At 42.4% G+C, this 24,905-nt stretch overlaps 2 protein-coding genes across 5 annotated transcripts in view; one reads left to right on the forward strand and one right to left on the reverse strand.

Annotated features, from left to right (window-relative positions):
* Positions 1 to 98: 98 nt before the first annotated feature.
* Positions 99 to 12,544, forward strand: COQ6 (coenzyme Q6, monooxygenase). Its single transcript, XM_020906874.2, has 12 exons — positions 99 to 315; positions 5,184 to 5,318; positions 6,658 to 6,716; positions 7,022 to 7,145; positions 8,867 to 8,997; positions 9,690 to 9,797; positions 9,888 to 9,950; positions 10,151 to 10,258; positions 11,248 to 11,450; positions 11,526 to 11,641; positions 11,810 to 11,976; positions 12,411 to 12,544. The coding sequence occupies exons 1-12, from the start codon at positions 99 to 101 to the stop codon at positions 12,438 to 12,440; spliced, it is 1,461 nt and encodes a 486-aa protein (XP_020762533.2). The 3' UTR covers positions 12,441 to 12,544.
* Positions 12,545 to 12,659: 115 nt separating this feature from the next.
* Positions 12,660 to 24,905, reverse strand: part of ENTPD5 (ectonucleoside triphosphate diphosphohydrolase 5 (inactive)) — a 33,969-nt gene continuing 21,723 nt past the window's right edge. For all 4 annotated transcript variants that reach the window (XM_020906884.2, XM_020906880.2, XM_020906887.2 and 1 more), the window contains 11 exons: positions 24,588 to 24,731; positions 24,312 to 24,387; positions 24,011 to 24,046; positions 23,574 to 23,662; positions 23,186 to 23,265; positions 22,434 to 22,495; positions 21,370 to 21,471; positions 20,491 to 20,631; positions 19,725 to 19,781; positions 18,889 to 19,004; positions 12,660 to 16,237 (listed from right to left, as the gene is read on the reverse strand). In XM_020906884.2, the coding sequence (XP_020762543.1) occupies positions 16,151 to 16,237; positions 18,889 to 19,004; positions 19,725 to 19,781; positions 20,491 to 20,631; positions 21,370 to 21,471; positions 22,434 to 22,495; positions 23,186 to 23,265; positions 23,574 to 23,662; positions 24,011 to 24,046; positions 24,312 to 24,387; positions 24,588 to 24,731 (990 nt within the window). In that variant the 3' untranslated portion in view covers positions 12,660 to 16,150. The remainder of the gene's footprint in view (positions 16,238 to 18,888; positions 19,005 to 19,724; positions 19,782 to 20,490; positions 20,632 to 21,369; positions 21,472 to 22,433; positions 22,496 to 23,185; positions 23,266 to 23,573; positions 23,663 to 24,010; positions 24,047 to 24,311; positions 24,388 to 24,587; positions 24,732 to 24,905) is intronic.

The raw sequence follows: 24,905 nt of genomic DNA on the forward strand, positions 1-24,905 counted from the left end.
CCTATTCTCTTCGCACTTTATACTTCCGGTTTTAAGATCGTAGCTCTAGCGGCCGGTGATTGGACGGCTCGTCTCCGGAAGTGCTGCCTAAGGCGGGCATGTTCAGTTTCGTTCAGTTCAGTCGCTCAGATACGGCGCAGGTCAGCGCCATGGTGGCCCAGCTGGCCAGGGTCCGGTGGGGCGCTGTCTTTGCCGCTGCCCAGAAGGGCCCGCGGGTCTCCTGCCGGAGGTGGGCTGGCGCCTCGGCGGACAACGTGTACGATGTGGTGGTGTCAGGGGGAGGCCTGGTAGGCGCCGCTATGGCTTGTGCCTTAGGTAAGCACATCTGCAGGCCAGTATTTGCGGGGAGCGAGGCCGTTGAAGGAACGATGAGGAGTGTGGGAGCCCTGGCACTGTTTGCCCAAAGCCTTAGTGTTGCACATCTTGTGGTCCATTTCCTGCCCAGAGGAACCGAAGGACGCCGGGGGCAAACGTTTGTTCCTTCAGAATTCCGAAGGGTCAAAAGTGGGAGGGACCGTAAGTGTCCTTCCAGCACTTGGGTACACAGACCCGCCCAGGGTTATTTCGGTCTGGACACCGAAGTCATCCGGCAGTTGTCTACTGAGCTAGGTTAGGCGGTTTTCTTGTTGTTTTTTAGACAGCTTCATTGAGATATAGTTTGCATACCATAAACTTCACCCACTTAAAAGCATATAATGTAATGCTTTTTAGTTTATTCGTAGAGCTGTGCAGCCATTGCCACAATGAATCTTAGAACATTTTTATCACCCCGCCCCAAAGAAACACGAACCCGTTAGTAGTCACTGCCCATGCAGCCCACCCTCTCCCCCATCTTCCTCACCCTAGTACCCTAGGCAACCACTCACGTACTTTTTCATCTCTATAGATTGGCTTTTTCAGGACTTTTTCATATACGTGGAATCTGCTTAATGTTTTCAGGAATCATCCAGGTTGCAGCATATGTCAGTGTGTGCGTGCTCAGTCGCCTCCTAGTCTTGCGACCCTATGAACTGTCGCGTGCTGGGCTCCTTTGTCCATGGGATTTTCCTGACAAGAATACTGGAGTGGGTCGCCATGCCCTCCTCCAGCGAATCTTCCCAACCCAGGGATCGATCGAACCCGTGTCTCCTGCATTGCAGGTGGATTCTTTGCCGCTGAGCCACGGGGGAAGCCCAGCATGTGCCAGTACTTTGTTTTTATTGCCAAATAATAAATAATATTTTGTGTGGATATATATATAGCCTATTTTGTTTATTCATTCACCAAGTGATAGACATTTGAGTGTTTTCACTTTGGAGCTATAACAAATAATGCTACTAATCATTTCTCCTACATGCTTTTGTTTGTGTAAACATGTATTTTTGGTTATCTTGGATATAATCTTAGAAGTGGATTTTCTGGGTCATTTGGTAAACTCTGCTTAACGTTTTGAAGAACTCCCAGTGTCCTAGAGCAGCTGCACCATTTTACATTCCCACCAGCAATAAATGAGAGGTCTCATTTCTCCACATCCTGGACAGCACTCGTATTGTCTTTTTGTTACTAGTTATAATAGTGAGTGTGAGGTAACATCTCCTGGTTTTGATTTGTATTTCCCTAATGACTAATGATGAATATTCTTTCATGTGTTTATTGGTTATTTGTGTATCTTCTTTGGAGAAATGTCTGTTCAGTACTTGAAAAGTTTTTTAGTCTTACTGAGTTTTTTGCTAATTTCATTAATATTTGGTGTTGTGCTCTTTTCTTTGTTTAGTTTTTTTTCCTTCCTGTTTTGTTCTTTTTCTCACCCCATTTGCCCACATCCCAAGGACGGAAAGTTTTTATAAGTGTAGAGAATTCTGTATTGTAATTGTTCATTTTCCTGTTTGTTTTTTTTTCCATAGAAGTATAAATTCCTTAATTCAAGGCTGACTTTAAGCAGATACTTGCAAGACAATTCTCTGTGTAAGTTTACAAAAGAGAGGTCGTAGGCTGAGTACCCCAGGTTATGAGTCACTGCCTCTGAGTAAGTCAAACCTACCGAGCCTAGGTTTTCCCTAAAAAATTCACATATCAGCTAATTTCCTGTTTTAAAAGCTCAGAGGAAATACTGACTGCTAAAACATGAAAATTGAAGCTTGGTGGGAGATTTATAAGTCTTTGGTACAATTTTTTCAGTGAGCAAGCCTCTACTTTTTTCATATAAAATATGAACAGGGTAAGGAGACTCTGTCCTTGGACAGGTCCTGCTGAGTCAGGTAATCAACCTGCTTGAGATTCTGTGCTTGCTAGTGTCTCCCCTTGATCATCATGGCTTGTATCCCCAAAAATATTCTTTGTTAATAGGTTGTATGGTGATCAACTTTTACAGTTTGACATCCACTTAATCTTGGATAGCTGCTTTAAAAGTGAAAATTTTCCCTGGCCTCTTCATATTTCCGTATAGACCAGTTTATGTCTTCCTTGATTCTTCTCTTCTTTAAACTCACATTAGTTCATGTTTTAGGCTTGAAATGTCTATTTCCCTCTCAGCATTGTTACTTGTAAATTATATTCTCCAGTAATTTTTTTCCAAGAGATTTTCCTAAAACATGACATTAAATAGCTAAAAATAAAATACTGAAAAATAAAGTAATGACCCTGACTATTTTATGTGCTTGGAGATCTAAGTTTTTTTGACCAAAGGAAATTTATAAAGTACATAATGTTATGTATGCATTTGTGGGTGATGAAAGCTAGAAACTGTGAGAGCTGGGATTAAAATCCAGAGCTTCTGATTTTCATTTCCAGTCCAATGATTGTTTTAAATAAGAAGGAAACTTCCTTTAAAGGAAGTTAAATGATGAAGTGACAGGTCTTCATATGAGATTGCATGTATTTAAATCCTTGGTTTTGTCTCTAATTCTCTCTGGGTAAAATTGTATAAATTACTCACAATTTCTGCACATTGATTTTTCTCATCTCTAAAATTAGGACAGAATAGCTTTTTATTATTCATAAAATTGTAGTATGGATTATATCAGAAGATACTATAGTAAACCATATATAATTGCACCGAGCATATCAGTTCAGTCGCTCAGTCGTGTCCGACTCTTTGCGACCCCATGAATCGCAGCACGCCAGGCCTCTGTGTCCATCACCAACTCCGGGAGTTTACTCAGACTCATGCCCATCGAGTTGGTGATGCCATCCAGCCGTCTCATCCTCTGTTGTCCCCTTCTCCTCCTGCCCCCAATCCCTCCCAGCATCAGGGTCTTTTCCAATGAGTCAACTCTCTGCATGAGGCATATAGGAGTTAATAAACATTAGCAGTGGTGATAATGGTAATAGTGATTGTATGGAACTTTGCTTTTAGATATGCTGGAAAAAGTAAAACATATAATAATCTTGTTATTCATAAACATGACAAATTATTATGGCACTAGGTTGTCATTTGATAAAACTAACTTGGATTCTTTATAGAGTGAAATGATTTCAAGGTTAAAATTTAGATATTCACCTATAATTCATAATTTCATTTAATTCAATCAACAGCTAAGTCATACATGTTTATGCTTTAACATAAATATTATAGAGGCTATAATGACATTATAGCCTAAAATATGTATTTTTGTTATTTTTTTTAAGTATTTATTTCCTTTCAATAGATTACTAGATTTAGCTTGCTAATTTTTAATGTTGCATATTTTCATAACTGATTCTGGGCATATTATCTTTTTATGTACTTCCAGCAAGTTTTATCATTAGGGTTGTGACAGATTCATAAAATCAGATAACTTGCTACCTCAGTCTGTGTCCTGGAAGAGTTCCTAACACATTTCAGTTTCATCTGTTGTTATTTTTTTCTATTTCTGTTCCCCTGGACAAGTATGGGATGGAAATCTGACTCTTTTCCTAAATGTTTCCTGATCTGTCATTGAAGAAAAACGTCTGTTAAGACATTGAGTATCTCTTTGTGGGTTGAGGAGATAACAGCATATATTGCTGGGGACATTATTGCAATAAGAAAAGAATTCCTAGCCCCCAAGGAGTTTAGAATCCAGCAAAGGGGATTACTAACAGAAGGAAGATTGAAATGAAAGCTACCCTGGAGGAACAAAGAACTGACCTTTCCTGGGGGCGGAGGTATGCGAGCACGGTATGAAGAACACTGCTGTGGAGGCAAGGCTTCAGCGAGTAGGCTCCACAGGGAGCAGGTGGCGGGGGCTTTCGGTGGGGAAGCGGCTGCTGTTAGATCAAGGCCGGGAGAGGGGAGGGACCAGAAACCACCCTCTCTGCCGAGCGCGGCCATGGCCGGGGCTCCCATCCTTCAGGGCAGAACCGCTGCCGCACGGCAGGGGGCGCCACGCCGAGCTGGTCGGTTCTGCGCTCCTCTTCCTTTCCCACTGGAGCTGCCCTTGATTTTCACCCTTTGTTGTATATTACAGTAGCGCCTTTTTTTCTCATTTACATTCCAAAATAAAAAGAGGGGTCAAAGCTTGAGGGGTTTCCCTGACCATTACTCAGTAAAACCTGCAGTGTTTCTTCTTTCCGGTAATTCCATCACAGGTGTTCTCTCCTATCTTGGTAGTAGCAGCTCACTGCTTACCTTTCCCCCTGCATCTTTTTCTGAGGCGCTGTGGAGGATCTTGTGTCTGTGCTCGTCACCCAGTACCAAAGTCTCCAAGTCTTCTTTTAACTCCACTGTGCAGATGTTTTAGGACCAGAGTTTTCAGCACCACTGGTGTATTTTTTTGGCCCTCTTTTCTTTTATAAGCTTTTTTATCTTTGACTTCATCTTGAGGCCACAGTGAATTTTGTTAGCTTTATTTTTCTGTTGAACAGGATTTGTAATTTTTCGTGACTTAATACTTTTAAGGTTGTAACTAACTGTATCTAAATACTGCCGCCTTCCTTCCTTTTTCTTTTCTAGGGCATTCTATTCCCTTGTTACGGGCTATGCCATTATTTGCTTCTTTGCGCGTGGCAGGGGTTGGTCTGGAGAGTTCTTATTGCCACGAGCAGGGTGGTTTACATGACTGAAAAGCTGCTGTATGTTACTGCTTAGGACTCTGTATGGTGTTCCCTTTTTATGTGTCCTGTAAGAAATTTGTATCATAAGCACTAAGGAATTAGTTAATATGATACTTCTCTTGGAAATGAGAGAATAAATTGATTTTTCGAAAATGATATAACATTTTGCTTTTTCTTTTTTTTTTTTTTAGGACATGATATTCACTTTTGTGACAAGAAAATCCTGTTGTTAGAAGCAGGTCCAAAGAAAGTAACGGGGAAATTGCCAGAAACTTACAGCAACAGGGTCAGCTCCATCTCCCCTGGCTCTGCAACCCTTCTCAGTAGTGAGTAGAAGATCCTCTGTCATAGAGCCAGTCTCCTGTCTTTGACTTTCCAGGAGGGCAGAGTCAGCGGGGCATCTGGCAAGGAGGGAGCTCACCAAGATGCCTGGGAGAGGAGGGTGGGGTTGGTAAGTCTAGTACATAGCTGAAGATTCCAAGAACTGTTCATGTGTCAACTTCTGATCTGAGGAAGACTTCCTGCAGACATGTGGGTCCATATAGACATCATTTGTGATGTTGGGTCATTATGAATTGCTGGAATTGAAACTATATGAACTAATTGTGACTCTTCACTTAGTAACAGCATCCTCTTTATTCCCAGAGTCAGCCTTCTGTGGGGCTGGGGAGCCTGAATGCTAAATGCTTTTAGGGTATAGATGGTTGTGTGCACAGTTAGCACATTGTCTTCAGGTCTCTGCCAGATGTTACTCCCTCAAGCCAGCCTATGTGGAACCATCCCATCTAAAATGAGACTCTTGCATCATTCTCTAGCCCCTTATACCTCTTTATTTTTCTTTATGACACTTAGTACCTGATATTATGATTTTTTTTTTGTCTGTCTCTCCAGCTAGAATGTCAGCTGCTGAAGGGCTGACATTTGTCTGGTTTCCCACTTTGTGCTTCGTACCTAGAAGTGTATATGGCACATAATAAGTGCTCAGTAAACATCTCAATGAATGAATTGCTTTGGTTCTCTAGATTTAAACAAAAAGTCATCTTTATCCAGGGAGTTTGTAACCTCAGGCTTCCCTGGTGCCTCGGACAGTAAAGAGTCTGCCTGCAGTGAGGGAGACCTGGGTTCAGTCCTTGGGAAGATTCCCCTGAAGGAGGGGATGGCAGTCCACTTCAGTATTCTTGCCTGGGGAATTCCATGGACAGAGGAGCCTGATGGGCTAAAGTCCATGTGGTCACAAAGAGTCTGACAGGACTGAGTGACTAACACTTTGTAACCTCAGTAGGATGATTTTTGTAACACTTTTATTGTAACTCAGTAGGATTTTGTAACTCAGTATGATGACTTTGTAACACTTTGTAACCTTAGTAGGATGGTGAAGAGAAAGTACAATATGGATTTAATTTCCTTTATTATTTCTCCCTCTTAATGTGATTTGACCTTTGTTCATGAAAGCTGGGTCTTTTTCCATGCTGTGTAATCAGAACTGGGGAACAGAGTCACTTAGCCCCTAGCACCAAACAGGGTAGAAATGGTGAGTATTTCTTTATTATTGAACACTGAGAACAATCTCTCACTCAACAGGAAGAAGGGACAAAGGGAGACCCAGGAGGGATGTAGGTCCCATGAGATTGCTCTGGTTTATACATTGCTCTTTTTTTCTCATAGGTTTTGGTGCCTGGGACCACATCTGCAACATGAGATATAGAGCCTTTCGGCGAATGCAGGTGCCTTCTTTATCACTTTTGGCAAGATATCTCAGTCTGTCTTGAGTTAAAATAACGGAGTACACATTCTCCAGGTTTTCTGTAAATGGGGGAAGAATTCAGGCAGAGTATACACTCCATCTCGGGAAGTAGGAGGGAAGCATTCACAAGAGAATTTTCTTTTTACTGTACATCTCCTGCCAGAGGGACTGACACCTGGGGGTTTTTCTGCCTCAGTCCCTTGGGAAAGCAGTGCTCAGTTTCTGATTAGAGTAATACCTCCTTTTCCTTGGGTTGTAATACATGCTTTCCCTTTGTGCTTCCAGGTGTGGGATGCCTGCTCAGAGGCCCTGATAATGTTCGATAAGGATAATTTAGATGACATGGGCTATATAGTGGAGAACGATGTCATCATGCATGCTCTCACTAAGCAGCTGGAGGCTGTGTCAGGTAAGCCCCTGACTCTCCTGTCTTCCAGTCACTCTTTGGAAGGAGAACTGTCTTAGAATTATTCTGGGACTTACTGGAAGGATCCCTCCTACAGATACTGATGTTCAACATAAAGAAACCCTCTGAGGGTTATTTCAGGGTTGTTCTTTCTGTCTCTTTTTTAAAACAGCTTTACTCAGGTATAACTTACATATCAGTAAGTGTACACCCATTTTAAGCGTACAATTCAGTGACTTTCTATTTTTCAGAATTTGCCTCTTCTGGACATTTCATTTAAGTAGAATTATACAATGTGTGTTTTTGTGTGTCTGACTTCTGTCCCTTAATATATTTTTGAGGTTTATTTATATTGTAGCATGTGTCAGTACTCCAGTCTCTTGTGGATATATCACACTATTTATCCATCCATCAGCTGATGGACATTGGGTTGTTTCTACTTTTTAGTGGTTGTGAATACAGCTAGGAACATTTGTGTACAGGTTTTTGTGTGGATATATGTTTTATTTTTTCTGGGTGGACACTTAGGACTAGAATTGCTGGGTCATGTAATAATTCTATGTTTAACATTGTCATAAATTGCCAAACTTGAAAGAGGCTACACCATGTCACTTTACCACCAACAATTTTAAGAATTTCAATTTCTCCACCCCTTGCCAACACTTATTCCCCTTAGCCTTTCTTTCTTTTTTTTTTTTAATAGTCATCCTAGTAACTGTGAGGTGGTGTCTCATAGTTTTGATTTTATTTACCTGATGACTACTAATGTTGAGTGTCTTTTCAGATGCTTGTTGGCTATTTGTGTATTTTTTTTGGAGAAGTGTCTATTAAGAATCTTTTGCCCATTTAGAACTAGATTGTCTTAATTTTTTAGTTATATGGGTTCTTTGTGTAGTCTGGGTATAAATTCCCTTCATATATATATGTGTGTGTGTGTGTGTGTGTGTGTTTTATAGATATTTCAGGGTTCTGGAGGGAGAAAAATTGGAAGCAACTTAAACTTAAATGCTTTTTGATATGAGATAATGGTTCATCCATGGAATGAACTTCCATGTAGCTTTTAAAGATAACTTAGATCTAACAGTCATTTAGAAACATGTCCCACAGTATACTGGTGGAAAAAAGTCTGTGTTGTATGATCCAACTTGTGTGTGTGTGTGAGGGGGAATGGTGTGTGTGCATGTACAAACATAGGAAATTACCTGGAAAGCAACAGAACAAAGCTTTAACTGTAGCTATGTCTGAGTGATATGATTAAAGGTGATTCCCCGCCCCTCTTTTAAACCTTTATTTGTAGTAAGTAAAAAAGTAATAAACATATAATTTTTATGATCAGAAAAGTAAAATGTCTTCCAGGGGGAAGGAAAACCTTATGAAATCTAGAACTTGTTTAGGCCTGTGGTGTTCCCCACCCTGTTTGTTGTGAAAGCACATGTGGGTTCATTTGGGCATAGAGTGAAACCGGAGGAGCAGGAGTGTGGGGAAAAACAAAGAGTGCCTGGTCAGGTCACGCACTGATTGATCCCTGTGGCCTCTGTCTTTTATTAGCTCTTAGACCATAACATTGATCACATGGGTTATTTTTTTAGGTTTAAAGACCTAAAATCAATGATAAGATAAAGATAAGCTGTCTTGAGACCTTGCTTTATTTAGTTACTGAGTTTTTTCCTCAGCCTGTGGGCCAACTGTCTAATGTTTTGTCTTCTCTCTTATGACCTCCCTAGACCGAGTGACCGTCCTCTACAAGAGCAAAGCAGTCAGCTATACCTGGCCATATCCATTTTCCATGGCAGACTCCAGCCCTTGGGTTCATATTACCCTAGGTGATGGCAGAACCCTCCAGACCAAATTGTTGGTAGTTGAAGATTCTTATTTTGCCAGGGGTCTTGCATATCCACACCTTATTAGAGTCTATGATCTCTTGCTTTAGATCTTAGCCATAGTTGAGGTTGATTTGAGGCAAAGCTTTTGGCTATAAAGACCTGGGCCCACTCAGACCAGCTCCAGTGAGGATGGCCCTATTGTAAATGCTCTACAGGAGGCAGTCTCTCGGATCATCGTATGTCTTGACATAAAGGATAGCCGGCCTTACAGGGACAGGAATCTGAGGGTCAGAAAATGAGCCCATTCCCTCCCTCTCAGGAATCCTGCAGCCACTCATCTTGCTTCTCCCATTGTTTTCTCTTGCTGCTCGTCAGCTTCCCCTTTTCCATGGCAGCCATTCTCAGCCTTACATCAGGACTGTTCGACCCCAGTGTCTGCCTTACTGCTGTCTAGTTCAGGGTGAAGAGACTTGGCTGAGTTTAACTGTGGCTGGCCCTGCTTGGGTCAGATGTCCAGCTGTGGTCTGTCTGGGATTGCTTATGTAGGGCTTCTCCTCTAGGAGCTGGGAGTGAGGCAGGCGTGATAAAGAGTTGCCTGCCTGCCCCAGATGGGCTTGCTAGCAGTTGGAACTAGAGAAAACTTTTAGGAGGCAGGGACAACCTTCTGGAATGGTTTTGTTAATTAAGAGATTGGCAGACTCAGCAGGTTCTTGTCTGCACGCAGATTGGTGCAGACGGTCACAACTCAGGAGTTCGGCAGGCTGCAGGAATCCGTAATGTTAGCTGGAACTATGACCAATCCGCTATCGTGGCTACTCTGCATTTATCGGAGGTAAGATCCTGAGCCCACCATCGGGGGCCCTGCTCATGCCTAACTGGTACCGGGCACTTCTGACAAGGACTCTTCTCCTGTGTGTTGTAGGCCACTGAAAACAATGTAGCTTGGCAGAGATTTCTCCCCTCTGGGCCCATTGCTCTGCTTCCGGTAAGAAGTCCTTCTGGCTTGTCTTCTTAAATATGTCAACCCTTCTCCTTTTAGAACCTCACTCCACTCAGCCTTTTGCTGGTTTTGAGGGACTATGTCCAGACTAGGTTTGTCACCCCTTCTTATTGTCTGTCCCTCGTGCCTGTGAGCTCTTAGGAACCGAAGTGTCAGCCCTTGGCATTGATGTTCTTCCAAAACAGCTCTCAGACACTCTGAGTTCCTTGGTTTGGTCCACATCCCATGAACATGCAGCAGAGCTGGCCAGCATGGAGGAGGAGGAGTTTGTGGATGCAATTAACTCCGCCTTTGTGAGTATCACCTGCCGATGGTGTATTGCAGGGATAGATACAGAGAGGTGGTTCTGAGTAAGAAGAAAGAACAATCAACACACTGCCCCTTTGGACCTATACCACTTGATCTGGATTACATGGGGGAGAGGCTTCAGGAAAATGTAAAACTACAGAAATTGGCTTGTGTGCCCTTCTGAGGGTTGTGGGCTGCTGCTCTGCTGACTGAAACAGCTGCCTGGGTGGAAGTTACTTGGATAAGTAACTTTTTTTGAAGTGATAATACTTTGATAATTTTTAACAGAAGCCAGCAAGAACAAAAGGAACTAAACATACTAAAGGGGCTTCCAAGATAAATGATGACCCTTTCTGGGTCACTTAGTGTGTGTTCCTGGCATAAGGCCTTTGCAGTACATTCATTCAGCAAGTTATGAGTGCTGCTATGTAGATGGCGCTGGCGTTAGACAAGTGAGATAATAGTCCCTGCTTTCAGGAAGCTCAAAGTCAAGTGAGGAAGGACACAGAAATGAGTTAGGGTGCAGTGGTAGAGTTTGCATAGGATACTATACTATGGCGCTTGGAGGAGAACGTTAGACACAGAGGATGGTTTGGAGGGAGGTTTACAAAGCGATGATAGCTTCTGGATACTCCTGGGTGTTACCATGGTGAACTAGAATTGAGGTGACATTCTAAGCAGAGGGGTGTGTGGAATCAAGAGCATGCTGTAGAGAGCGCACTTTGTGGCTGGCACGTGCATTTTGAGGGTTAGGAATGGTAAAAGATGAAACTCAGAGGTAGGCAGGGGCAGCTCATGAGCAGTTTGACTTGGTCCTACAGCTTGTGGGGAGTGATGGGGAATTGCATTTTGCATTCATTTGAGGGGCTTGTCACTTGTGGTACCACTACCCATGACTGTGGTTATAAAATGGTTGCCTTGTTGAATGTTTTAATTCCCTGCTGGAATTGCTGATGAACTTTCACTTTGTTTTGTGGTCGATACTACTACTCAGTGGAGTGATGTGAACCACACAGACTTCATCGACTCAGTTGGCTCCATGCTGCAGTCCGCAGTTGCCTTTCTGAAGCCCACTAGAGTCTCAGCTCGCCAGCTGCCCCCCAGTGTAGCCAGGGTGGACGCCAAAAGCCGAGTCCTGTTTCCTCTTGGGTTGGGACATGCCTCCGAGTACGTCCGGCCTCGGCTGGCCCTCATTGGGTAAGACGGTAACAACAGAGCCGCTCCCTTTTCCCTCTGGCTCGAGGCCACACCTGAACTCTGCTTTATTCTTAGGGATGCAGCCCACAGGGTTCATCCACTTGCAGGACAAGGTGTCAACATGGGCTTTGGGGATATCTCCAGCTTGCTCCATCACCTCAGTACTGCGGCCTTCAATGGCAGAGACTTAGGTAAGGATTCAGTGTACCTTGGAGAAGTATCTTGAGCTCATATAATACAGGAAGATCGGGAAAATGGCTCCTCGGGAGCCAGATGTAGTGGGCATAATTGCATCTGGTTTGCTAGGAAAGAAAACAGCAGTACAGAATTAGGGAGGTAACCTTGCCTTTTCCCTCCAGGCTCCATGAGCCACCTCACAAGTTATGAAACAGACCGACAGCGCCACAACACCGCTCTTCTGGCTGCTACGGACCTACTGAAAAGGCTCTATTCCACCAGGGCCACCCCCCTCGTGCTGCTCAGGACCTGGGGCTTGCAGGCTACAAATGCAGTGTCTCCACTCAAAGTAAGAGAGCTCTCCCAGATCTCCAAGAATCTTGCTCACTGAGGAATGACTCGGCCAACGACTCTTTAATTTCTTTGAATTAATTTTCTTGGCTGTTAAATTATCATCTTTATCTGAATACCTTCCCCAGTGCTTATGAGCAGAAATGTCCCTGCTGCGCTTTTTGGGGCTAGCCCACATGGAAGCAGTACCTCTATATAAAATAGCGAGTAGGGACTCTTAAAGATGCTTCAACTCCTTTTGCTGCTGTCCCACTTCTTTTCTGAGAAACTTCCATTAAAAGTTACTTTGAAGGGACTTGGAAGGAGAATCTGTCTGGAACTTTTGCCAATTTTTGCTTCAATCACTTTAGATATTTTAAAGTACTATCTTCACCTGCCTTCATACCTTAAAATGTCAAGAGTATCACTCACTTGATTTCATTTTATCTCTAGGAACAGATTATGGCCTTTGCAAGCAAATGAATACTCTTCTTCTGGAGATTATGTTGATGAAAAATGAATATCGAACATCTTTTTCCAAGACCACGTCATTTCAAAATTTAATAAATTTACATTAGAATTCTGCAGTCTCTGTTTCTCCTCTGCTTAGTGAACTTTTGAACCCCAAAGGATGAGTGATAATTTATGGTGAGGAGGGCATATCAACCAAGCCAAGGGGAAAAACCAAAGGAAGACTATGACTTGGTTGAAAAGAAATTTTTATTACATAAAACAAAAATTGCTAAGGTGTCGTCTCATTCATTTTCACTTGTTAACAATTTTTTTGAAAAAGAAGATTTATACAACTTTTTTAAAATGCTGGTTGTAAATTTATACAGTTGTTTTTTTGATAAAGACAAGAATTAGAAAGTCAATTGATGCATTTTTGTTAGAATTGCTATTTTAAAATTAATAATGCTAGAATGTAAAATAAGACAAATTGCTTTAACCTTTGTTATAGATATATTAGACTTTCTTAAAAGGAAACCAAATTTTAAAATGCTAGTTATTACTTCCTTATCACAGCACCATTTTTCATCGATGGCTCCTCTGTGGGACACCACTGTATTCTGTCATAAAACAATAAATAATTTCATTGCACAGTTTAAAAGACCTCAGGAACCAGGTCAAAAAGAATCTGATTAGCAGCAGAATTTGTTCATGTTTGATTGCAGACTGCTGGTCAACCTGGGCCGGGGGCGGGTTGCTTTACTCTGCAGTTTTGAAGTGCTTAGCCCACAGTACCCAAGATGCCTATCAAAGAGATTTTTGGATCCATTGGATTTGTATGCCATAAAGAATATCTTGCCCAGAAGTCTGATTTGAATATGAAAGGAGAAGATAACAGTCTGCTTTTTGAAGGAGTGGGAAATATGTTACCACAGAGAAGCTTTTCAGGTAAATGCAGAAAATTTGTAAGATCTATAGTAGAAACATGAATGTTGCAGGTCTTCCTGGAATCTCAGGAAAAATGTGCCCAGAATGAAAGATGGCAGCTCTGGAAAAAGCTGGGTGACTACTGGCAAAGTCCAGAAAGGTCACTGTAGGGAAAAAAGGTCATCTTTCATAAGAATATGGAAAGGTAAAAAGAATATGGACTCTACAAAAGTACGCAAACAAAATCAGGCAAGACATGAATTTTAAGGCACACCTTGCAAGGACCTCCATCACCCACAGAGGATGTTTTGATGAAAACACACACACAACATCCACTATGTGCCAGGCCTTGTCCTAAGTATTTGAAATATATTTACAGAAAAGAAACCTAATCACCAATATTAGACCCTGTAGGACCTCTTAGTAAGAGGCCCAAAAAGTGTACCAGTGGCAGAAAGAATAGACAAACTTTTTTTATAAGAAATAAAAATTCTCATTCCAAATTGCTCCTATAATGGATAAACTGGCTAATTCTCCAGATGTTCTAATCAAGATTATCAGAAAATATGTAGCTACATTTCTGGAGTTATAATGCATCTACCCAAGAGTTCTGAAAGTATTTGGGATGACTAAGAGTCAGCTGAACAACATGTGGCCTTTATAAAAAAAAGTTTCAGAGATAAACTGTGGTGATAAAAGACCAGGAAATCTTACCCATCAAGCTGGAGGAGTCTTTAGTGAATACAGCTTATCTCTTGGGGAAACTTGGTTTCTAATGGGAAATGGTCTCCCCCAGTGAAGTTTATGGGATTTCAGTTCTGGAACCAGGAACTGAACATGGGCCCTCGGCAGTGAGAGTATGGAGTCCTAACCACTGGACCACCAGGGGATTCCCTGTCCCTAATCTTGAAGAACATTTAGTGTATGAAGACTGGTTCTAACGGCCTTCCCTTTGGACAAAGATGGGAAGGTCCAGAGGTCAAGTGGTATGTTAAAGAGAATGTAAGGGATTTAGGAGATGTTTTCTTCAAAACACCAAAAGACTGTGGAAGGAGAGATTAGAGCAGAAGTAAGACTGGAGGAGAGATTTTTTTTTTTAACATCAGTGCAGTCCCAAAGAGGAATGAGTTGTCTGGAAACATGCCTAAACAGAAACTGGGTGACAAGTTAGAAGCATTAAGGGACTGCAATGGGTGAAGGCTGGATTACATTTTTCAGCTATTTCCAACTCTAAAGATTCTATTATTTCATTCTGTTTTAGCATTTTTGGAGGAAAAGAATAGGTATAAAGGTAACCTCAGTATAATTAAACAGTGTGAAGAATGAAAAAAAGTCACATAGAATTGAAAAATTTGGGGGGGGGGATAAGTATATAGACATTTGCCTAGTTATTTACACAAATCAGATGTTAAATATTTCTTGACTCAGTGGAATACCATTAAAAATAAGGTTCAATGGGAACTGGTGTGAGGGCTGAGTATATGTGAAAAAGCTGAGTCTACTGTGGAAGCTACAAGTGTGTGAAGGTACAATTCTGCTGGAAGGAAGCTGGAGGTAAAGAGCCAGACTACAGGAAGATCTTCCCAGTCCAAGAACAATCAAGTGGGTAGACAAGCAAATGATGGTCATGTGGGGGAGAACAAGATAATGGACTTTAGGGGAAATAACTCACAAAATTGAATGCTGAATATTCAAAGTGAGCATCCACTATATGGTGTGGGCCAAGATGGCCAACTAAGTCAAATGTTAGGTATCACCAAGAAGGGTATCAGAAACCCTGGGACTAGACAACTATGTAGAGGATGCTAGCTAAAATGATCAGGGGGCAGGGCAGAAAGAGACACTGCTATAAAGAGAATAAAAGGGCAAGCTGAAAGGGGCTATTAACAAAATCTAGATCCTTGGAAAGCACACCCACAGGCCTCTTACCAGAAGCCAGGGTATAGCTGTATTAGAAAATACAAAGAAAACAAGTTTAGGATGACAACATAAACATGAGCCTAGGAGGAGGTATTTGCACTGAAAACACACACATACTCCTTATATAAGACTGGATATGTCCATTAATCCGAGGGTTGACTGATAAAAATTTGATTAAAAGAAGGTGGTCTGTACAAGGCAGCCACACCCTCCCAAAACCTGTCCCCTTAACTGGATGTCCCCCTTCTGGCCAATGAGGAGTTGCTCTCCAGAGATTTAGAATGGCTGCTCTCAGCTGGCTGGGTTGGCGCTAACACAAAGTGGGATCATGTAACTTCAGATACGGCGTTTTTCTCTTTGAATTACACGTGGAAAGCAAAACCTTTTTCTTTAAGGGCAGGGGAGTGGAAGTAAAGGTGGGACAGGGCAAAGTGTAGGAAAAATACCGGTGTCAATAGGTCATGGGCCTGTCATCAGTTTAACATCTAATAGGATAATGAAAATGTTCAAAGGGATGAGGCACTAAAAGGGCTGAAATGAGATTTTTCTTTGGTTGCCATGGTTCCATCCCTGGGTTCCCCAATGTTAAGTTATAAAGCTGTGACTTTTGGCTCTCTGATAGAAAGGAACCTCAAAGATTTAGATTCTGGTACCAGCTGTGCATGAAGAGTGGTTAGGAAACAGTTCACATTTGATGTGTAAAATTAGTTAAACCCAAATCTCTAGACCCAAGGGCAAGACCTGTCTACAAAAGCCCCTTCCTCTTGGTGAAACCAGCTGCTGGGCTTCAGTCCAGGTGGCCCCCAGACTAGCTCAGAACACAACAGAATCCTCTCCTCTCTCGTTCTCCCTTTAAAAATGTTGGCAAATGCAGGCCTCAGAGGAATGGTGTGGCCTCAGTGGGAGATGCCCAGAGACTGCAGCAGGTGAAAGGTGGCCCCCAAGGCCCAGCCGGTCTCGATGTTGTTCACTTTCTTCGTGAGCTGTTGGGAAGGAGAAAAAGTCTTCACATTTTTATTCCATTCTCAACTCTAGCAAGCACAACAAGCAGAGAATATCTTCCCAGATCATCTACATGGCCAAACCAAGGCAGCATGGGAGTAGCCAGTCTCTGGAGGCTTCTCCCAACCCTCCCTGCAAGTTCCCCTTCCACCACTGCCCAGTGCCCCTACACCTGCCCATCTGATCCCTGAATCTTCTGGCCCAGGAAGTGGTCTCAACTCAGGACTTCTGAAAAGGACCTTTTAGATAGGCTTCTGAACTCTCCCTAGTCCTGAAACTAAATATATAACAGGAGTTAGTAGATTTAGGGGTAGGAAAGAACATACTAGGCTTCTCAATTCATACTTTGTAATTAACCTCCTCTTCTTAAGCACTCGTTAGTAACCAACCAAGGGATTTGAGGCATTCTAGGCCAGATTGTGCTTCAGTTGGTTCAATGACTTTGGGCAAAAATTAATTTTCTCAACTACATAACAGGATTAGATTAGCATTTATCAAATTGTTTCTTCAGAATCCTAGGGGTTCCTTAGAAATGCTTCAAAGGAGAAAGGAGGCAAATGGTGGTTTTCCAGGCCCCCTACCTCTGCTTCAACAAGATAACTCCATTTTATCAGTTTTACTGGAATTCTGCATAAGCTATTATAAAGATGCTATGCCCAGGGTTGCAAATCAGTGGACTGGTTTTAATCTTTTAACTTTTTATGACACAATACTTCTGTGTTAATTTAATAAAATGAAGTCAACAGGCAATGTCCCAAAAGCTGAGAAGAATGGCATGTGAATCATTATCTTGAGATTTAGTCTGTGATAACCAAGTCACACTGGGAGTGCCCCCTAGCCCCATCACCCTGAAATGTCCTTCCCCTGTCCTCAGGACCTCGATGCCAAAGTGAAGCGATCTCTGGAATAGGGGACTCCCCACCCCTGATACAAATTCTGCTGCCACTGAAATGAAGACTAAAAGGATGCCAGAAATGGAAATGGCAGAAAATTGCCCTTAAATGATTTGGTTACTGTTGATACTTAAGTACAGGTAGTAGTTAACTTAGTATTAAGGGCTTAGGATGACCCCAAGCCTCCCACTGGTATGAAATGCCTACACTATATTAATAACTTACTATGTGCCAGGCACTGTACTTTATCTCAATTTTCATAAGAGCCCTAAGAAATGGGTACTCTAAGGACCCCTGTGTTTTGAATGAGGAACTTAAAAGAGAGGGGAAGTAAGTCATCTAAGGTCACAGAGCTAGTAAGCTTGCAGAATCAGAACTTGAACCCAGATTTGATGGAGAACAGAGCCCATGCTTTTAGCACCACGCTTTACTGACTATGGTCAAGTAACTCCTTAAATGCCAGTATTCTCGGCCGGTATAACAACACATTAAATCCAAATACCTCTGTACAAATGAATTTATGAAGTCTGTATAACACAAGAAATGAGGCACTATAAACTGATCTGGAAATGAAGAAACAGGAAGGGGAAGTGACACAAGAGAAGGGAACTTCACAAAGTACAATCTATGTCCTTGACCTTAAAATTCAAAGTTGCCTTGTGCCATAGTTGTATGTTTGTTACATCGCCTCTAATGGTCTGTATACTATTAATATTTGAGGACAAAGATTACATCTTTATCATCTTTGTAACTAAAATATGCAATTACTCAATTATAGTATAGAATATAAAAAAATACGGGATGGATGAGATGTGTTTGGAATAGATAAACAAGCTACTACAGATGAAGTAAGGAAGACAAAGAGGGACCCAAAACTCAAGAGGCACTAAATATATGAGGCACATACAAAATACATATGACATACTACGCCAGGCATTCAATACTCATGAGGTCTTAGTAAGCCACTCACTGGTGACACCCTTTGGCAGAGGTGCCTCATGTCCTCTGCCAAACAAAATCATCAAACAGGCTAATGAGCGAGCTGATGCTACTGACCTGTGTACTTGCCTCGTGCCCCTTCAAAAAGAGCCGCTTGCCCCAGGCACCCTGTCCTTGCGCTCCCTTGACCAACCTTTACCTACAATACTTGAAACCACACTGTCAGCAGCAAAGACAGGCAGGACATATGAACCCAGAATGCAGGAAGTACAGCACTGCTTGCACCCCATCCTGTGCGTTCCCCTTGCTTCTCACTCTGACTTTTGAAATTGATTTAATAAACCATGTGACATGGGCATCTTAACTTGGGCCGCAAGCCACTCTGCTCTATGGCCTCTGGGATAGCTTGCCTGGTAATAGAGTCGACCCTTGAACAACAGGGGGTTATGGGTGCCAACCCCTGTGTAGTTGAAAACCTGCATGTAACTGTACAGTCGGCCCTCCGTATCTATGAATTCAACAAACCACAGATTGTGTAGTACTATAGTACTTACTATTGAAAATAATCCATGTTATTCAGCCTGTATTATTCAAGGGTCAACTGCACTTAGAAGCTGCTATTGCATCAAGCTAATTTCCTATAATCATGGTGCTTTGCACACTGCCTTGTCCATAGCCTGAATAAAATTATCTCAAAATTCCACCTGCAGCCACTCTGATTACTAAACAAGTTTTTAACTCTTTCTCCCCAACTGCGAAGTGAGAGGACTGTTATATGACACTGGTGTCCTCTTTCTTACCTGTAGGATGGTGCTGCTTGCAAAGCCAAAGCCATCCTTCAACAAGGCTGTGATGTAAGTGAGATCCATGCACAGGAAAGGACTGCCTGAGGTGAAGTTCTCCAGGTTATCACACACTGGCAGTGAGAGAAAGGAAAGAGTGCGATGCAAGTCTGCAGCCATCTGAGAGCTGCGATTTTCTCTAAATACAGACTGAGAATGAGCACAGCAGAATCCTCATTCTTCCTCTCCCAGATGCTTGGGAATCTCAAGGGCTAGAACTGTGCACTGACAGCCTCTGCAGGACCCCAGCTCATCAAGAACCTGCACATTTTGACGTGACATCTCATATACTCAAAGGTGCATGGGTCTTAACTAGTTCATTTGCTATGACATGTATTTCTATGACCTAATGTTGGGGCTTAATTCAACTAAGTCCCTTATACAGTGTTAATGCTGAGGCCCAGAAGACAGGAAAATACCAGTTAGTCCTATTTCATGGCCTCTGGATGAGATCAGTTATTTGCATTTATGATGGACTCCTTCAAGGAAGCCTCTGCAACTATTTCTCGTATATTCTGGTGGTTAGAGTTTCATTACTACTGATAACACTATTTCAACTTTTAAAAAAGGAAGAAAGAAAAGTAGTAAGAAGAAAAGGTTTTCAGCATTTGTCCAAACTCTTGTATTCTCATTTTTTCTTTGCTACTTAATGCTTTTAATTCCTGGCAAAGATAGGAAACCAGCCTGCTGAGTGGCTTTCTGCTGGCTGAGGGGCATCAAGTGACCTTAGGGTCACTGGGGTCAGCAGGCACAGCCTCACGGGCTTGCCTTCAGTGGTTTCCACTGACACTCACCTTCCCTTGCTTTTCTCTCAAAATCTTCAACTTTTAAAACACCCCCCTTTTCATAATCTGAAATGAAACAGAACAGCAGTTGAAGTCAAAAGACCTCCCAGGAAACATAAGAAAATTCATCCTAGTGATATTTATAATAATGAAAAAGTAAAAAAATTTCCAGTACTAAAAATGAGATAAACAAACATGACATATCCTACAATATAATTATGCCATTTATTTTATTTATAATCTGTTATGTATGCTTGCTTAACTACAGTTAAAAAACTGGCCCATTAAAAAGGGGCCATTAAATACAGTAGAAAATAAAAAATTAATTCATATCTCAGGCCATGACTGATCACATATATACATTCTCACAGCTAAACAAAATGTGTTACTATTATGATAAGAAAAACAGTTATTAAGCGGAAAGAGGAAACATTTTGGGGTGATGAGTATGTTCATTATCTTGAATTTGGTGATGGTTTCAAGGGTGTTTACACGTGTCAAAACTTACCAAATCATATACTTGAAATATGTGCATTTTATGTCAATTATATCTCCATAAAGATGTAAAAAAAAGAAAAAAAAGACTTCATGTATACTTGTTTAGGCCACCTTCTAGCTCCAAAAGATTCTAAACCATACTCTCCCACTTGAGTGACTTGGGAGAAAAGCAGGGTGCCCAGCTCAACAAAGCACTGCAAATACTCCTTTGTCGCTTCCATTCCCCACCAACAGCCTTGCCCAGCTCCCCCTGCACTGACACTTGGTGTGAACTTACCAATCATGTCTGTGTCCACGGCTCGGTCATAGTAGTAAGAGAAAGCGTAGAAGGAGCCTCTCTGGACCTCATCTGGTTGATGAAGCTTTCCTTGCACCACCCTCAGAACTTCCGCATAGCAGGGCTCAAAGCCCGCCTCTCCTGTTGCAGCAAAGGTGTACACGGGCAAGGTGAGAAAAGTGAGAGGCAAGCTGCGGAGGGAGGAACAGTAGGAGGACCGAGGCGAGCTGAGGCTCAGCACAAAGTGCTTACAGGCAAAGATGAGCAAACTCCTGCGGCTTCATCCCTCTGGAGAACTGGTACCTGCTTCTCCATGGAGGCTCCCTCCCTAACCTGTGTTCACCAAAGAAGCCACGGCCCACCTCAAGCTGCCACCCAGCACTGTGTTTCACGGTACAATAAGTATGCAGTTACAATAAGTATGCAGTTACAATAAGTATGCAGAGGCTCACCTGCTTCCTTCACTGGAAAAATTAAGTTGCTCCCTTGAGTTGAACGTCTATGCCTTTTATAATACCTAAGATCAATTACTGTTTTATCATCTCAATTCTCTAACTGAAATAGCTAAACATTAATTGAATCTGAGACAGTTTTACCCTGCTAAGGGCCGAGACCCCTTAATACGTTAGATGCCAGCTAAGAAGAGGTTTCTAATGGATCCACAACACTTGGGCAGGGAAAGAGCTGCATGGAGAGTGACAGCTGCCGTGTTCACTGTCATGATACACTACTCCTGAAGGCATACCAACATCTCCTTGGAATTAGTTCCTACAAAAGACAAGCTTCTCTTCTCTTGTGCTCTGGAAGAAGTTTCCCATGGGACTTTTCCAGACTTCTACTATAAATGTAATTTCAACCAGTGGAAAAAATACCACTTGCCTTCTTGATTGCCACCATACTGGTACTTCACGCCCCCAAAGATCCACTCTGCTTCCAACCATCTCGGCAGACAGGCACTTCGGAAAGTGTGTCCATCAGTTCCTGGAAGAAACCAGATCACAAAGTAAGAGGCAAGGGTGTGAGAGAGAGAGAAAGAAAGGCAAACAAGAAGCCAGTAAGGTTAAAAGGTATTATCAAGGTGGCTGGGCCTTAAAATCATATGGAATTAGTTCTGGGACTGCATCCTATGATGTGAATTCTTACTCGGGGTTCACAGATGGGCTTGGTGAACCCCCTGAAACTCCAGGCAAATTTTCATGCTTATGTCTATTTGGCAGAGGGGTCGTTGGCTTTTATCATATATTAAATCTAAAACCGATAATGGAATAAAGTTCCCTCACTTCTAAAAAAAGGGAAAAAATACTGGTCTACTCTTCTCATTGGTTGTTGTAAGACTTAATACAACTGAAAATGTAAACTCTGAAATGTCATATCATTATCACAATAATAGCTTACTGTGAACCACATGCCATACAAATTGAATTAAATGCAAAATCTCTTTTAAGGTGAAAAAAAGGGCACAAGAAGTTTAGCTAACTGGCCCCAAATCACAAGACTGGTACTGAACCTGGTTCTGCCTGACCCCAAAAGCTGAACTTTTGACCCCTTTTCTGCCTATGAAGAGAGGAGTGGAGCTGTTTGGTTATTCTATCTGGTTAGTGGACTATTGCCTGCACCTCCCACATAAAACTTAAGGGCCTGAGTGAGTTCCTGCCAAATTTACTCCTTGAGTCTTAATTTCTGCAGATGCTTCAGCTTCTGCAGATGCTTCATGCTATACCAACAGACTTCATGCTAGAAATGGCTAATAATATATCTATAAAAATATCTGAACTCATAAAGTAGAAAAGGAATTTGCCAATATTATGTCCATTATACAACATATGCCTCCTACTTCAGCATAACCCCTTCTGCCACAGAATCACTGCCAAGGTAGGGAAAAGGCAAGCTGAGCATTGGTGTCGCTCTCACACACCCCGACCAGCATAGGCACCCAGACCAACCTTCCGTCTCCAGGGCTCCCAGGGTTGCTAGTCTTGCAGCTTTCAATCCAAATCCCAAGTAACTGTAAAACACAGGATTGACTGATTTCATGCTGGTCCTGAATTCTCCAGCTTAAAGCTCCTTCTTCCAAAAGTAATATGGTTTCTCCGTCTCCCTTTGGAGGAAGGAAAACCTTGTTCTCTGTGACCTACTCATCTCATGTGGACAACAAGCAGTAATTCCTACACAGTTCAGTTCAAGGCTGTGCGGTAAGAACTTTCCATGATTTAAAGGCCAGAGATGGTGACACTTCCTAGGGTCCCACCCGGGGATCCATCTGCAGAAAAGCTCTCATTATCTTAGCTTCTAGCCCAACTGTGATCAAATTCTAGGCTGGATTTTGAGCATCTGAGGTCAGTTTAAAAGAAGCTGACAAAGAGCTTTGGCTGAACCTTCTCTGAGTGTTCTGTCTCTGGAGAAAACTTGACTTACATTACTTTCACTTTTATATTACTTATCTTTTACTTTTATATTTTTTTAAAAATCTTATATTACTTTTTATTTTATTACTATTACATGTTTTTAGGCCAAGAATAGAGAATCTTGGGTCCCCTGGGCTTTGGTAAGTGGCTTGGGTTTCAGTTAACAGGCCTTCGGGGACTGGCAAAAATTTTGTAAGGCTGGTCAGGTGCAACAAGATGTGAAAATGCTTTGAAAAGTTAGGAGAATCACACAATACAAAATATTATTGCTCCATGTCCCTCTCCCTCACCTATGTGTATAGAGCTTATAAGTGCTGTTAAACATCTCAAAGGAAGTGAGGTAGCCCCTAGGGGTTTGTTCCAGGGTTTTCTGCAAAACAGAAAAAGCAAAAAGACTATTCAGGATCCACAGTCATCTGAAGATGTTATCCTCAGTACCCCCTCCCTCTCCTCCCCTCCAAAATCAGAGATAAAGAAGACAGATTACACTGCTCATCTCACAAGGCTGGAGGAATCATCAGGGACTCTGAACAGTGAGAGCAAGTTCAGTCAGTCATTAATTGACACCACTCAGCCTGCTCATGGTGGAGCTGCTGTCTGAAATGGGGCCCTTTCTTGGCACCATGATATGTCTGCCAAGTGGGTTGGTAACCAGACCCTCGTATGTATCTGACTCACCTCGAACTGAGGCAGGAACGTGATTTGGGTGGAGGCTCCTCCCAGGTCCAGGGTCCCCACAGTCTCCTGGTTGTGGCCGTGCAGCTGACCTGTGAATGACAGTCAGCCCTGAACATCTTGTACTTCCTGGACAGCTCAACACTCCTCTGTCTGCAATTTCTCTCCTACTCCTGGCATATACTGGAGGCATTCTGTGAACACGCCACTGCTCCCCAGCACTTAAGGCTGCAAGCAAAGACTAACCAGGAAGGACTCTTGCTGCAGCTGAAGTCCTGAAGGCAGGTAATAAACATTAACTTCCTGTCTTCCCTCCCCATCCTCCATTTTTTTTTTAAACAAAAGAAAGAATAATATGAAGAAAAAAGGTATTGATATTTTGCTCCCTGACCATGTGTGAAACCCAGTTAAGTTCTTAGAGAAATGTGAGAATGTGTTACCTGTCAGAAAATTCACAGTAACCCAAGCTAATATGCCTAAAAAAGGAGAGAAAGACAAAGATTACATCCAGAGCATTTTTTCCCCTCTTCCTGGGCCCCACCTTTGTTCTTTTTATCTCTAAATTTCGTGTCTAAAGCACACATTTCCTGCTCCCCATCTTTCCATTTCCTGCTATCCCCTTCCTCCTTGCTTATTTGTTCCTTTTTCTTTAGCACCCCTACCCCTGTCTCCCCAGTGCCTTTAATCAGATATTTATTAACCCTGGCCCTCTCCCCCACCATACATCAACACCTCGCCCACCTTCATAGGATCCATCCATGATGCTAACACTGTCATCTGGTACCAGGAAAGGTGATTTCTTGAAGATCTCTTTTACCTAGCGAAAAAAGGAAAGAAATCTAGATTCCCTAAGGCGACAGAACAGATTCCGAACATATCCTATAATATTTAGAAAACCACACTCTTCATTTTCCCCAGATAAAATTTCAACAGAACTCATTCCTTTTCCCTAAGAAACTAGGTAAGCCATCATTGGTTTCTTGTAAAAACAAGCAAGCAAACAAAACAACAATGTACCTCAAAGAGCAGTGCCTCAGCTTTCTCTTCTGGCAGTAAGCGCAGCCCTGCTGTTGCCTTCAGGACCACTGGCGTCCTCTTCCAGTGACTAGGAGGGATTGAGTCTTTGGCCACCTCTAAGAGTTCTTGAACAGTCTCAGCACCCTTTAAAAGAGACGATTCACATATCCAGTGAACAGTGCATTTAGAGGAGCATGTCTGCTCCCTCAGCATGCTCTGGGACAGTACCAGGAGCGAGGGGGCCGAGGGCTCTCATCAGCCTTTTCCGCTCTGAAGAGCAGAGACCCTGAGAAGTGGGCTTCTTTGAAGGAGGAGAAG

Source organism: Odocoileus virginianus, chromosome 6 (assembly GCF_023699985.2).
Source record: "Odocoileus virginianus isolate 20LAN1187 ecotype Illinois chromosome 6, Ovbor_1.2, whole genome shotgun sequence".
NCBI lineage: Eukaryota > Metazoa > Chordata > Mammalia > Artiodactyla > Cervidae > Odocoileus > Odocoileus virginianus.